This window comes from Staurois parvus, unplaced genomic scaffold, assembly GCF_062004578.1.
Source record: "Staurois parvus isolate SC_StPar_1 unplaced genomic scaffold, SC_StPar_1.0 ptg000159l, whole genome shotgun sequence".
Lineage (NCBI taxonomy): Eukaryota > Metazoa > Chordata > Amphibia > Anura > Ranidae > Staurois > Staurois parvus.
The window spans coordinates 6089481-6105554 of NW_028317955.1; the positions used below are offsets into that span (position 1 = coordinate 6089481).

The 16074-nt window shown below is 43.1% G+C and overlaps 1 protein-coding gene across 2 annotated transcripts in view; it reads right to left on the reverse strand.

Annotated features, from left to right (window-relative positions):
* Positions 1 to 15867, reverse strand: part of KIAA1549L (KIAA1549 like) — a 216674-nt gene extending 200807 nt beyond the window's left edge. The window contains exon 1 of one of the 2 annotated variants that reach the window (XM_089675874.1): positions 15220 to 15867. In XM_089675874.1, coding sequence (XP_089532000.1) covers positions 15220 to 15373 — 154 coding nt within the window. In that variant the 5' untranslated portion in view covers positions 15374 to 15867. The remainder of the gene's footprint in view (positions 1 to 15219) is intronic. The other variant, XM_089675873.1, reaches the window with a different exon arrangement.
* Positions 15868 to 16074: the final 207 nt, after the last annotated feature.

Consider the following 16074-nt stretch of genomic DNA (forward strand, 5'->3'; position numbering starts at 1 on the left):
AGATAAGACTTTTTTCTGACCTCCGGAACAAATTAATTGGTTTTCAATGCATTTACAAATTTTTTCTTCTTTAATCATGTCCCTGTACAGTACACATTATAAAGAGTTCTGTACAGATAAACTTTTTTTTACTTTTTTCTGACCTCCGGAACAAATTAATTGGTTTTCAATGCATTTATGAATTCATTTTTAATCATGTCCCTGTACAGTTTTTATGCCTTTAAAGTGCACTTTATAAAGAGTTTTGAACAGATAAAAGACTTTCTTGATTTTTTTTCTGACCTCCGGAACTGATTAATTGGTTTTCAATGCATTTACAAATACATTTTAATCATGTCCCTGTACAGTATTTATGCCTTTAAAGTGCACTTTATAAAGAGTTTTGAACAGATAAAACCTTTTTTGACTTTTTTCTGACCTCCGGAACTGTTTAATTAGTTTTCAGTGCATTTACAATTTTTTTTAATCATGTCCCTGTACAGTACTATGCCTTTAAAGTGCACTTTATAAAGAGTTTTGAACAGATAAGACTTTTTTTTTACTTTTATCTGACCTCCGGAACAAATTTATTGGTTTTCAGTGCATTTACGAACTAATTTTTAATCATGTCCCTGTACAGTATTTATGCCTTTAAAGTGCACTTTATAAAGAGTTTTGAACAGATAAAACCTTTTTTGATTTTTTTCTGACCTTTGGAACAGATTAATTGGTTTTCAATGCATTCCTATTGGAAACCACGTTTCGGTTTACAAATTTTTCGCAATACGAAAAGTCCTGCAGAACGCATTAAATTTGTAAACCGAGGTACGCCTGTATGTTGATCCTAACCTAATTTAACTGGCTTGTTATTCTCAACAGCGTTGAATTGGGTTTGGTGCAAATTCTGGGGACCTGAGATTTTTAATGTTGGGTTGTAACTGGCCAATAAAGTTGCAAGTATTACATTTCCCATATTCCAGCATCATACACAAAGAGACATGCAATATCAAAAATGCAGCCTGATATGTAGTAGAGAAGACATACAGCAAACAAATTCCATTCGCATCAAACAATTTTGTCGATGTTAAAAGAAATCACCGAATGATCTTTAGGCAGCATGAGGCTTCACTCTGTAGATAATGAGTAAAAACATCCAGCATGCTAGGAAAAATAACTATGTAATGTCACATAGCATCCAATTAAACATCAGAGAGCCAGGGACAAATATTTGCAAAAAGTGTACATGTGCACAGGGAAAAACATATTTCAGGCACCAATGGCAGCGCATACGTACCCTCATTCTAGGTCTGCCCACGCCAGCTGTACTGATGTCCCTAATAGTGTCACAGTACATGCCATTCCCATCCCAGGTCAAGGTGCATGCACCTTAGTTGTCACATGACTACCCTCATCCCATTTGCATGCGCATGCTCAAGACGCACATGTGCCACCTCACAGTCAGAAGTGCAAATGTAAGGGTGGCTCCATGGGATTTTGCAAAACAATGGAGCCACCCTCCACACAGAAATGGATTGTAGAAAAACTTTAAGGCTAGGTTCACACAGCAATAGGCTCCACTGCCTTGTAGAGCAGCAGCTTCTTCCAGGCATTCAGGAGGCCAGTAGTCTTTTTGTTTTGTCTCTTCTGCTGAACAGCAATATTGCAAATCCAAACATTTGGTTCAAGACTGCAAAAGTCCCCTTGACCTCAATGGATGAGTTTGAGAGCCAGTGCCACCTGTCTTACTCTACAAGCCCAGTTAAATTTGCTATGTGCATAATTCAATGTAATGGCTTCAACGTGTACAGTATATGATCCACTCCAGCTGCCATTAGGCTTTCATTGGGCGGTGGGTAAAATTGCTTCCAAACTGTCTGTTTTTACCACCCAAGTGAACAATGCCTGAAAGCAGAATGCAAACAAGTGACAGGCTACAGATAGAAAGAAAAGGGAATACATGGTTCTGCAGTATGCTGCTATATATTACATTTTAAATTGAAAGTTTAAAGTGTTTGTAAACCTCAGGCATGAAATATGAACAAAGCATATCCCACTCTCTCTCTTGTGTGCTCTCTCTCTATCCAAAGCACTAAGTGTCATTTCTGTCTGCTGCTTCATTCCTCTACTATCGGCATGAGTCACTTCTGACAATTTTTCCTGACACCAAGACAAAAATGGTGACAGAGGAGGGAGTTCCAGCACACAGCCTGTGATTGACAGCCTCAGCTTTGTTCTTGTGTGCCATGTGAATGGGCGGAGGGGGTCCCTTTCCTCCAATCAACTCTTGGAGCTCTCCTCACTGAGCTCTTCAGAGTTTAATTTCAGCTCTCCGCCCCCTTTTTTCTGACAGATAAGGCAAGCTGTATAAATTCTGGACTATTAACGGCTGTAGAGAAGAGAAGACTGCAGATGAACAGACACAACTTATGTAGCAGGATTTGTTTCATCTCCTTGTATCATCTGAGGCCAGTCACTTCACTGGGTATATGGAAGGGTTTACAACCACTCTATCCTGTCGTTGCCTATGTAACTCATGTGCAGTGGCTAAAGGGTGGGATTTAACACCCACGTGCCACACAAATGTGTTGCTGGGTGGTTGATGTTTCTGTGCTGACTGTGCTCATTGTACTCCCCCAGCAGAGAGACCAAGCTGTCAAATACAGCTCTCCAGCCAGACAAACTATTGGTAGCCTGGGAAACCCGGCTCCCGATCATGTGACCATTGTGACAGCAAAAAGCAAGTCAAATATCTGATCTGGCTGACCCATTGAAGGCAGAGCCTTTCCTGAGTAGCTGATATCCTATTTCAACAGATGTTTAAAGAGTGATTCATTATTAATTGCACTGAGCCCCTGAGCACTCCCCCTGGTGGATATTCTACAAATTTCTTTATTTAATGCGATAATAAAAACATTGTTGAGCAATCATGCCCAAGATCAGTCTTCCAGGGAAGGGAAAGTCAATGCTACAACTTACAAAGATATTTAGACAACCTTCCAGCCCTTCCAACCTTGTGATAACAGACTGGGGATGTCATTAACCCATTGCCTACCGGGCACTTATATCCCCTTCCTGCCCAGGCCAATGTTAAGCTTTCAGCGCTGTCGCACTTTGAATGACAATTGAGCAGTCATGCAACATTGTACCCATATGACATTTTTATAATTTTTTTCACACAAATAGAGCTTTCTTTTGGTGGTATTTACTTGCCGCTGGGTGTTTTATTTTTTTGTGCTATCAACAAAAAAGAGCAAAAATTTTGAAAAATAAAAGTTTTTCTTTGTTTCTATTAAACAATTTTGCAAACAGGTAATTTTTCTCTTTCACTGATGTGTGTTGTTGAGGCTGCACTGATAGGCAGCACTGATGGGCACTGATAGGCAGCACTGATTGGGCACTGATGATGCTGCACTGATATGCAACAATGATGGGCACTGATAGGTGGCACGGATAGGCAGCACTGATGAGCTGGCACTGATGATGCTGCACTGATATGCAACAATGATGGGCACTGATAGGTGGCACTGGGCACTGATGGGTGACATTGACTGGCAGCACTGCTGGGCACTGATGTGTGGCACTGCTGGGCAGCACTGATGGACAGCACTGATGGGCACTACTACTAGGCACTGCTGGGCACAGGTGGCTAGCACTGCTGGGCATTTGTGGGTGGCACTGATCATCAGGACACTGATCATTAGTGCCCTGATGATCGGTGTCGATCCATCCTCTGACAAATGCATCCTGTGTGACAGCGTGAGGAAAGTACTGCTGATAACCGGCAACTGCATTTACCGGTGATCTGCTGTGTCATTGGACACTGCTGATCACGTGGTAAAAGGCTGCTGTGATTGGGCTTTTACCACATCACATGATCAGCTTTGTAGGACACAGTGATCACGGAGATCACGCAGGAGGGCATGTTCTGGGAGGACATCATATGAAGCCCTCCCAGAACTGGCAGGCCACAGTGAAGCCGTCATTCGGCTATCTGCGATCAGCAAGTGGTTAAAGCTGAACTCGGGGATAAGAAAATATAGTCTAAACACAAGAGACAGGTGTATTCGTACTTGAATCTTAGTGTGATTTATGTATTTCTGCCAGACCTGTGCAATAATCCAGTGTACAACTTTGTCTCTGTGCAGGAGACTCCTGCAATAAAGACCACTCACTGCTCCTCTCTGTCCTTTTGCAGGATGACTGGTCTTGTCTCCACCCCCTCCTGTAGTTTTCAGCAGGCAGCCTGTAGTGGGTGGGGCCTGCTAGGTCATTTCTACAGCTCTGCTCTCTGCGATGGCTATGCGTAGCACAGGGATTGTGTGACTACTACATTGATAAGGTAATATCTAGGTTTGCAAAGACATGTGGTGAACTTTAATGGATTTATATTCTGTATGGTTTTTGACGAATATATTTGGATAAACGTTTTTGTGGCCGGAGTTTAGCTTTAAGGCATACTACATATCTTTATGTTCTGGTTATTTAGCAGAAGCCGACCCTTTCTTCCCAAATCATCTCAATGAGTCATTCTATCCTCTGAAAACTGAAATTGCTACATGTGCCTATCCTTACTAGTAAATCAGTCACCCCTATCAATGTTAACTAATGGTGCAATGTAATAATTATCCACACACATGCAGCCAATTTGCAGTTCAGTAATTAAAGAAGAGAACCTGTTATAGAAGAGAATATATTATAGCTGCAAAATGAGTATTGTATATTGTCAGTTTATCACTTTCTATAGCCACACTTTGCTTCTGCTTAAATCTGAAAACGTATTACAATCATTTTTAAGCCTACAGCTATTTCTGTATGTGTCTCATCTCTGTCTCCTTATAATACAGGATCTGTGACTACTTCTGAACAGCTTCTCTTTCATCCCCCAGTGCCTGAAACATGACTCGACTACAACTCCATTATATTACCTTTTTAAGTCTGGCAGATGATGAATATACAGTATAAAGCAGGGATACTGGGTTGAAATTAAAGGAGGCCCAGACAGATGTCTTTTCTTCCACCAAGGTTCCAAATCTCATGTATGTGCTGACTCAGATCCTAGTATATATGAAGCCATTTTATGTTTATTTCCATAGCATTTCTAAAATATTTATTGTCAGTTTTTAGTGTGCCTTCTTACATCAGGTGTCCCCATTAAAGTACCCCCTTACATCAGGTGTTCCAATTAGAGTGCCCCACATCAGAGTCCACTTTACAGCAATCTCCCCATTAAAGTGCCCCCTTACATCAGATGTCCCCATCAGAGTCCCCTTTCTATCAGGTGTCCCCATAAGAGTGCCCTCTTACATCAGGTGTTCACATTAGAGTGCCCCCTTACATCAGGTGTCCTCATCAGAGTTCCCTCTTACATTTGGTGTCCCTATTAGAGTGCCCTGTTACATCAGGTGTCCCTATTGATTGCCTTGTTAAATCAGATATCCCCATCTGAGTGCCCCCTTACATCAGGTGTCCCCATCAGAGTGCCCAATTACATCAGGTGTCACCAGAGTGCCCCCTTACATCAGGTGTCACCATCAGCATGTCCCCTTACATCAGGTGTCCATATCAGAGGGCCCCCTTATACCAGCTGCCCTCATCAAAGTGCCCCCTTACATTAGATGTACACATCTTCCCCATCAGAGTGTCCCTCTCACATCAGTTGTCCCCATCAGAGTGCCCCCTTACATCAGGTGTCCCCATCAGAGTGCCCCCTTACATCAGGTGTCCCCATCAGAGTGTTTCTTACATCAGGTGTCCCTATTAGAGAGTGCCTTTACAGCAGGAGTTTCCCTCATAACATTTAGCACCAGGCAGGCAAAAGGTGGGAGCCGAAGGCAGAGCAAGCTGCAGGTCTAGATGGAGGAAGTTCCACTTCTGTCCTCCTGGGATTCTAGGGTCATAGCACGCATTTGACATCATTGGTTGTTAGAATGCTGGCAGCACTAGCAACCAATGACTGCGGATGAGAATCTGCCCTGGGGACTGGCTGGCTGGCAGTCCTGATAAAACCGTCACTTGGTTTGAATCTGCCAATTAATGATGTTTGACATAGAGGCCTGCCTTTACACACACATGATCTTTAATGGCATCCCAGTCTTAGTCCGTAGGGTTCAATATTGAGTTGGCCCGCCCTTTGCAGCTATAACAGCTTCAACTCTTCTGGGAAGGCTGTCCTAAGGTGTAGGAGTGTCTATGGGAATGTTTGACCATTCTTCCAGAAGCGCATTTGTGAGGTCAGGCACTGATGACGGACGAGAAGTCCTGGCTCGCAGTCTGCGCTCTAATTCATCCCAAAGGTGTTCTATCAGGTTAAGGTCAGGACTCTGTGCAGGCCTCCAACCTCCAATCTCCAAACTCCAAAGACATGCTGGTAGGTTAACTGGATCCTGTCTAAATTGTCCCTAGTATGTGTATGTATGAATGTGAGTTAGGAACCTTAGATTGTACACCCCTTGAGGGTTAGGGACTGATGTGAATGTACAATATATATGTAAAGCGCTGCGTAAATTGACAACGCTATATATGTACCTGAAATAAATAAACAAAAATAAACCCAAACTCGCTCATCCATGTCTTTATGGACCTTGTTTTGTGCACTGGTGCGCAGTCATGTTAGAACAGGAAGGGGCCATCCCCAAACTGTTCCCAAAAAGTTGGGAGCATGGAATTGTCCAAAATGTGTTGGTATGCTGATGCCTTAAGAGTTCCCTTCATTGGAACTAAGGGGCCAAGCCCAACTCCTGAAAGACAACCCCACACCATAATCCCCTCCTCCACCAAACTTTACACTTGGCACAATGCAGTCAGGCAAGTATCGTTCTCCTGGCAACTGCCAAACCCAGACACGTCCATCGAATTGCCAGACAGAAAAGACTCCAGAGAACACGTCTCCACTGCTCTAGAGTCCAGTGGCAGCGTGCTTTACACCACTGCATCTGATGCTTTGCACTGCACTTGGTGATTTAAGATGGATGCAGTTGCTCAGCCATGGAAACCCATTCCATGAAGCTCTCTATGCACCGTTGTTGTGCTAATCTGATCCACACAAAGTTTGTAGGTCTTTAGCTATTGATTCTGCAGTCAATGACTTGGAGGGGTGTCCCAATACTTTTGGCAATATAGTGTATGTATGGGCTGTTGCAAAGCACTGACTACATACGTACAATACATCCTGAGGTTTGCTTCAATCAATATATACTGTATACACGAGGGTTCTTCAAAACGTTTCTGCACTTTTTTTAACATACATATACAGTTGTGCTCAAATGTTTGCATACCCTGACAGAAATCATGAAATTTTGGAATTTATATTGAATATATGACTGATCATGTCTTTTATTTATTTAACCCGCCCTCGCCGCTGCCCACCCGCCTTCGCCTCCCCTTGCCGCCACCGGCCTCCGCTCGATAGTTCTCAGAAACCATCAAGCGATAGGGTCTTATTGACTCCATATCTCTCCATGAAGAGAACCTGTCACTATTTCCATCACAAGGGATGCATGCATTTCTTGTGATAAGGATAAAAGTGATTAAACATTTTTGGGACAGTGCATAAAAAAAGAAAAAAAAAAACATTAAATGAATAAAAAAAAAAAAAGTTTAAAGTGCTCCCTGTCCCCCCGTGCGCACGTAGTGGTGAACGTATATGTAGGCCATGCCCACATATGTAAACAGTGTTCAAACCACAGACGTGAGGTATCACCATGAACGTCAGAGCAAGAGCAATAATTCTCGCACTAGACCTCCTCTGTACCTTTACACTGCTAATCTGTAGACATTTTTAAATCATCACCCATGGAGATTTTTAAGTACTGCAGTTTCAAGCCATTCCACGAGTGTGCGCAACTTTAAAGCGTGACATGTTGGGTATCTATTTACTCGCCGTAACATCCTCTTTCATATTTTACAAAAAAATGGGGTATATATTGTTTTTTATTGTTTTTCTTAATCAAAGTGTATTTTTTTTCTAACTACTGTAAGTCTGACTCAGCATAGAGCATATGTTTGGTTGAGCATAGGGTTATAGATGTAACTTTACTTGAGGTGTGTTGGACCTCTACAGAGAGACTACTGCTTGCACACAGGGAGCAATGATTTTTCTGAACTGAACGTTCAGTTGGGCATTAAATACACCATCCAAATCCTGTCTACCAATCAATGTATTGCACTTCTTAATATACTCCTCCATGATATTTAGTAATAGAAAGGAAATATGAGAACACAATACATGTTGACATGCATTGGTGTGCACTGAATTGCATTAAGAATTGTATTCGGTTGACGTAAATGGCACAATGCAGCTCAATGCACCCAAAATGCAGTCCAACACAATTCTTTCTGAAGATGCTTGATTGGCAAAACATGTAGAGGCGGAGTGTTGCGTCCAGCCACATCCGGGTCCGGTGACGTCACATCTGCTTTCTGGTTAATGGAACACTTGCCAACTCCATTGCTTGAGTGGCGTTAGCATTTTAGTGCCGAGGATTGGGCACCAACTAATGTGAATTAGTTCTTGTTAGTTTTATCTATTTTTAATAAACATACTACGCTATGAGAAATTACTCCTTCTGATTTATGATGATCTTGGATTATGGAGTAAATTGGGAAACTATTGAGAGGATATCCACTGAAGTTCCAAAGTCTTGGGGCACAAAGCGCATTAGACCTTCTTTTAATTAGGAGGTCATGGATGGTTGGTGAGTGCAATGGTGGTGAGTGCAATTGGCATATGTTGGTGGAGCACAGAGGATCTGCATGAAGCAACGTATTGGGCACTAGACGATTATGCACTGGTATTGATGCACAATATGGTGTGGGACCAGGGGCGGACTGACAACTCATGGGGCCCCCGGGCAATAGGGGATCATGGGGCCCCTGTGTCCTTGCCCAAACTCAAAAAAGCCTATGAAAAAGGTACCAGGGGCATCTCATGGGGCCCCCTACTGACCCCGGGCCCTTGGGCAGTACCCGAGTTTCCAAATGGTCAGTCCGCCCCTGTGTTGGACTTTTGTTTTTGGATTTGCTGATCCATATCATTTTATGTTTTTGTATGTTTATATTACAGTCGGAATATTGTTTGTATAGAATGTATGTGAAGCGCCATACCTTACATTAAAATTTTCATCACAAGTGATTTCTCACTTTAAGGGGCAGCTAACATTTTTCCTTTCATCTTGGTACACCATATGGCTGATTAGAAATTCACATTTTTTCTTAAATACATATTTTTGCAAAAATAGTTTATTATCCTTGCATGATAAGACAAGATGCTTAGTCTTTTTATCAAAATGCAGTCCAACACAATGCCAGGGTGTAAACAGATCCTATATAAGACACTGGAGTTTTTCTTGTGAATGCATTGCAACACATCTAGTGTGGACAAACCCAAGGGTACCGGCCATATAGAACCTCTCAATACAGAATAGTTAACAAAATCAAAGGCAATCTTTACCTAGCCCTGCATCCATGTGTATACTGTACTCTACAGTTGTGGCCAAAATTATTCAACCCCCAATGCTGTAAAGGGGTTTAGGGACTATAGTGTACATTTGGAATTGTATTCAGAATCAAATCCTACAAGGACGTTGTAACTACCCAAATGCAACTAAAATGACATCAATTGTTTATGTAATACAGTAGTAAATGGTTCTTATGTGGTTTCTTCATTGCCACAATTATTCAACCCCTTAAAGACTACCACTCTGAAGAACAGAGGTTCATACAGGTGCTTTCCATCAGGTATTGAAAACACCTGTGGATGTCACCGAGCAGCAATCAAGCATAATAAGCACCAATTAGGCAGCTTTAAAATGACTGTGATACTCAGCTCCTTCTAGACATTTACTGGTGTGGTTACAAACATGGTGAAGGCAAGAGAATGGTCCAGGAAGACAAGAGAAGAGGTGATTTCTCTTCACAGGAAGGGCAATGGCTATAAGAAGATTGCAAAGATGTTAAACATACCAAGAGACACCTTAGGAAGCATCATTCGCAAATTCAAGGCAAAGGGCACTGTTGAAACGCTACCTGGTCGTGGCAGAAAGAAGATGCTGACTTCGACTGCTGTGCGCTACCTGAAGCGTAGAGTGGAGAGAAGTCCCCGTGTGACTGCTGAGGAACTGAGAAAAGATTTGTCAGATGTGGGTACAGAAGTTTCAGCCCAGACAATAAGACGCACACTGCGTAATGAAGGCCTCCGTGCCAGAACTCCCAGGCGTACCCCCTTGCTGTCTCCAAAGAATAAGAAGAGTCGACTGCAGTATGCCAAAAGCCATGTGGACAAACCACAAAAGTTGTGGGATAGTGTTCTGTGGACTGATGAAACAAAATTAGAACTGTTTGGGCCCATGGATCAACGCTATGTTTGGAGGAGGAAGAACAAGGCCTATGATGAAAAGAACACCTTGCCTACTGTGAAGCATGGTGGAGGGTCAATCATGCTTTGGGGCTGTTTTGCTTCTGCAGGTACAGGGAAGCTTCAGCGTGTGCAAGGTACCATGAATTCTCTTCAGTACCAGGAGATATTGGATGGAAACGTGATGCAGTCCGTCACACACCTGAGGCTTGGGAGACGTTGGACCTTTCAACAGGACAATGATCCCAAGCATACCTCCAAGTCCACTAGAGCATGGTTGCAGAGGAAAGGCTGGAACATTTTGGAGTGGCCATCGCAGTCACCAGACTTAAATCCGATTGAGAACCTCTGGTGGGACTTAAAGAAAGCAGTTGCAGTGCGCAAGCCTAAGAATGTGACTGAACTGGAGGCCTTTGCCCATGAAGAATGGGCGAAGATACCCGTAGATCGCTGCAAGACACTTGTGTCAAGCTATGCTTCACGTTTAAAAGCTGTTATAACTGTAAAAGGATGCTGTACTAAGTACTAAGATTGAATGTCACTTGGGGGTTGAATAAAACTGATAATGCTGTGAGCACAGAAAAGACATTTGTGGTTATTTCATTATAACTGTTATGTTATATTTGTCTGACCTACAAGTGCCTCTTTAATGTAAATGTAAGCAAGATGACTGAATGATCAAAAGCAATGTCAAACTGGCCAAAACACTCAATTTCAGTGGGGGTTGAATAATTTTGGCCACAACTGTATATACAGATTTAATAGTGAACAGCAGGGCAATATTGTTACTGTTTACAGTGCAGTATTTATTACCAAGTTTGTCTTATTAAACTACACAGGTTTTTGAAGTAACCATTGTGCCCAACTAGAAATGACAATTCTACAACTGTCTATAAGAAACTAGGAAATGTTTCTACAGTTCCCACATAGCAAGAAAGTGAACATTCCCATCTGGGCATCCTGGAAATGTCAAAACACTCTACAACTATAGTGCTCAGCATGGGGCCATGAGTGATTATTGTACAACTAATGGTCCCCATCAGCCAGGGCAGGTTTTGGACAAAAAATATAAAGGGACCCCTATATTCTCAATGACAGTTGCCCAGTTTGTCTTCCCCCCCTCCAAATACCAGCCCTGCCAGTTGTGGAAACATTGATGTATAAGAGGTGCTGTATTGGCAGTGATCTCTAACAGTCTCTAGTGTTTGCACTCCGAGCACACATGTAGCCTGTCCCAAGTCTTCTTTGACCATCTTCTCCATCTCCAAAGGTGTGCTCAGGGGTGTATTTACCAAATGGCAAACAAGGCATTTGCCTAGGGTGGCATGTTTCAGGGGGGGCAGCACTGCACCTTGGAAGAAGGGACGGAAGAAGGGACACATGTGGCATGGGTACCTGATGGGTTCTGTGAGATACTGTGGGTTTCATGATGGTGTATGCACAGCCCGACTCGCGTTCCTGGAGATGTCTGGAGCTGTGAAGGTGAGTGTCTTTCTCTCTCTTGCCATGGGGGATGGTGGCTGGTGTATGGGGGGGCAGTGGTAGTGGAAAGCTTGGGTGGAGGGCAGGGGTGTTCTTGGTCAATGTCGGGCTCTTTCTGTGGGGGGGGGGTGCCGCCAATTTTTGTGTTGCCTAGGGCAGCACAAAACCTAAATACACCACTACGTGTATTCACACTAGATGTATGAACCATGCCTGATCGTGATTCACCCCTGATCGTGCTCTGTACTGTGATAAACTGTGCCCACAACCATTTAGAAGCGATTATGCTATTTTACTTTCCACTTCTATGAGCATCCATTTGGCATCTATGTTTTGTGAACAATACATGATTGGTAAAGCACTAGACGTTTGCACCCTCCGGTTTGTTCTTTCTGCACTTGGAAGTGGTGTTCTGGGGTATGGTTCAGTTGGACTCTGGCATGGTACGCTTAGATGTGATTCCTAAACATTCCCAAGCACCAAATTCTCATACAGCACTCACAGAACAATGTAGAGGGATCACTGTAGTCTGGCTAGCAGAGGTGAAGACATGACCATGCTTGGGTCTGGCACAATGTGACCAGATGGGAAGGTAGGGATGAGGGACAATCATACTCAAGAAGGGTATAAGGCAACTGTGCCTTGAGTAAGTACACCCAACATGCCCCCAGTCTTCTGTAGTACTACATATACCAGCTATTATATGTGGCCCCCTTGGTAACATCAGGGGCCACTCTTGAAGCCCCCTATACCTAGCAATTTGACCCCTTAAATATCACCATAACCAGAAATGTGTGTAGAGTGGGGTTGCCCTTTAAGCTGTTAGAAATACAATTTACACTGCAAGTCACAGAAAGGTAATAAAAGCATTGCAGCAATCACAGTCCGATTTCTCTGCAAGCCAGCTCAGTGTCATATAATACACCAGCCAGGAAATCCTCCAGCCTGTGCTGAGGGATACAATGTAACATTCAATGGTGAACCTGTCTGGCAGCTGGCAACAATGTAATTCCTCATTGTTAATGCAAACAAACAAAAAACAGAACAGGCAGCCCGGATACCATTTGATCCTATACAGTGAACCTGCATTCAGTTATCACATATTGTATTTGAATGGATTGTCTGGGAGTATGTGTATGAATGCATACCTGCTCATATGGGGGATGGGCTTAGATGCCCGCTGCATTGAATGGCACATGTGCTGATGATCTGTTCAGGGCCCCTAGGATACTATATATTAAATGGATATCTTATCACACAATGAATATTATAATAAAACAAGATACACCTACTTAATAATGTGACTGTATTCCCTTTCATAAAACAACTGCAAACATCTATGGTCAGCCAGGCAGCATGGCACTGTCAATTAACCCACATCATGCCATACCACATACAGGTGGTCAGATTAGGGCCCCTGTGCCAATGATATATTAAACTGATATCTGAACACACACAAAAAATATTTTATCCTTTTAATCCATAAAACTGATATCTGAGCATGCAATGTTATATTTATATTAATCCATGTGACGGTATTCTCTTCTATAGAGGCCTCATTGGCTCTAGCATTTGCATGTATCAAGTGCCAGCCAGGCATTGTGCCATACCATATGCAGGGGATCAGTTTAGGGCCCCTGGGTCAATTATATATTAAACTGATTTCGGAACACAAGAAGTATTTTATTCTTTTAATCAATAAAACTGATATCTGAACATGCAATGTTTTATTCATATTATTAAAAAATGTGATGGTATTCTCTTCAATAAAGACCTCATTGGCTCCAGCATTTGCATGCATCAAGTGCCAGCCAGGCATTGTGCCATACCATATGCAGGTGATCAGTTGAGGACTCCTAGGCCAATGATATAATAAATTGATATCTGAACACACAATAAATGTTTTATTCATATAAATCAATAATGTGACTGTATTCTCTTCTATAGAGACCTCAATGGCTCTGACATTTGAACACCTAAACTGCCAGCTAGGCACCCTACCATACAGGCAGGAGATCGGTTCAAGACCCATATGTGAATTATATAAACTAATATCTGAATAAACAACATTTTATTCATATAAATCAATACTGTGACTGTATTTTCTTCTATAGAGACCCCAGTGTTTCCAGCATTTGTATACATCAACCGACAGCTAGGTATCAAGCTATATCATATGCAGGTGATAGGTTCAGTACTGCTAGGCCAATGATATATTAAATTGCTATCTGATCACACAATATTATAATAAAAATGACACACTTACTCAATAATGAGATTGTACTCTCTTCTGTAAAATATTTACATACATCAAGTGTCAGCCAGGCAGCATGGCACCACTAATTAACCCACATCATGCCATACCACATGTAGGTGATTGGTTTCCGTTCCCTAGGCCAGTGGTATATGATACTGATATCTGAGCACATAAAAAAGGTTTTATGAATATTAATCAATAACGTATTCTATAAAGACCTCAGTGGCTCCAGAATTTACATATATCAACTGCCAGCCAGGCATCATGCCGTACCAAATGGAGGAGATCAATTCAGGACCCCTTAGGCCATTGATATAATAAATTGATATCTGAACACAATAATTATTATAGTAAAAATTACACATATTTCCAATAATATCACTGTATTCTCTTCTATAAGAGTGGCACTGCTAATCAACCTGCATCACGCTGGACCATATGCAGGAGATCAGTTCAGGACCCCTAGGCCATTGATATTGATATCTGAACACACAATAAATATTTTTTTAAAAATTGACACATCTATTCAATAATGTGACTGTATTCTATTCTACAAAAAAAGCCATACATGAAGTGCCAGCCAGCAGCATGGCACTGCTAAGTACCCGGCATCACGCTGGACCATATTTAGGAGATCAGTTCAGGAACCCTAGGCCATTGATATTGATATCTGAACACAAATAATTATTGATACACCTACTCAATAATGTGACTGTATTCTCTCCTAAAAAAAAAATGGCAAACATGAAATGCCAGCTAGCAGCATGGCACTGCTAATTAACCTGCATCATGCCACACCACATGCAGGTGATCTGTTCAGGCCCCCCACCCCCCCCCCCCCCCCCCCCCCCACCCAGGCCAATGAATTAATGGACATCTGAAGACACAATAAATATTTTATTCCCATAAATCAATATTGTGACTATTGGCTTCTACAAAGACCTCAGTGGCTCCAGTATTTGCATACAGCCAGCCAGGCAGCATGGCACAGCTCATTAACCCATCTCATACATGATCAGATCTGAAGCACAGACATAGGGGGATTCATGGTGTTTTTACTGCTAGGGTGACCCCCATCTCTAGGATGGTGCAGTATGCTAGAGAAGGATTTTTTTTTCTTGCATTGGCAGCAAATCTGCCCCCCTCTTACCTTGTGTGGGGTGCTGCAGAGCTGACATCAGGGCCAGCAGCAGCATCAGCACAGCAGTCCATCTGGTCCATGATGGTTCTAGCAGAGGTTTCCTCATTGCAGCCCATCCTTGTGCCACCATGGGTCCACCAAGCCACTTGTCAGCAGGAGCCATCAGAGGGGGTAAGGCAGCAGCCCGAAATACATGAGAAGCAATCACCCCTCGGGTCACAGCAGCCCAGGATCATCAGATGTCATGAGTACAGTCCTTCCAGAACCCCCCACAACAAATGCCAGGATGTCCCGGGTGCGCTGGCTGCAGGTGTGCTAGGTGCTCATGGTGCCCCAGGTGAGCGCTGTGCTGGCACGGGGCCCCGGGTGGACCTGGAGCAGGATCAGGAGGAGGAGGAGGAGGAGGAGGAGGTGTGCTCACTCGGCGTTTCTGTTGCTCTGGGGATGGAACTGTTCTTGCAGCTTAGAAACGTCTTTTCATTGAAAAGGAGATCACGTAGCAACCAGCTACAGAAAAAAACGCATTCACACCATCCAGGGCTGGCTGGGTTATGGGGACCTCTGCTGGACCAAGTGAGGCAGGTCAGGAGTGGGAGCTGTCACATTGGAGCGCACCTAGGGAGGACCTGCTGACATCGGTGTGCAGTCCCGGCTCGGACACACCAATCGGAGGACAAGTGCCACCTGGATTCTGCGCACCAGCGACATCTACTGGATGATTAGCAGTACTGCCTGCAGAGGACAAAACTACAGGGGCTGGACACAAAAGTGGAAACACTACGTGATTTTCAGGTGGGAAAATGACAACATGTTTCACGTTGAAAGTGGAAGTGATGTAAGCTCCCAGTCACATCAAACCGATTT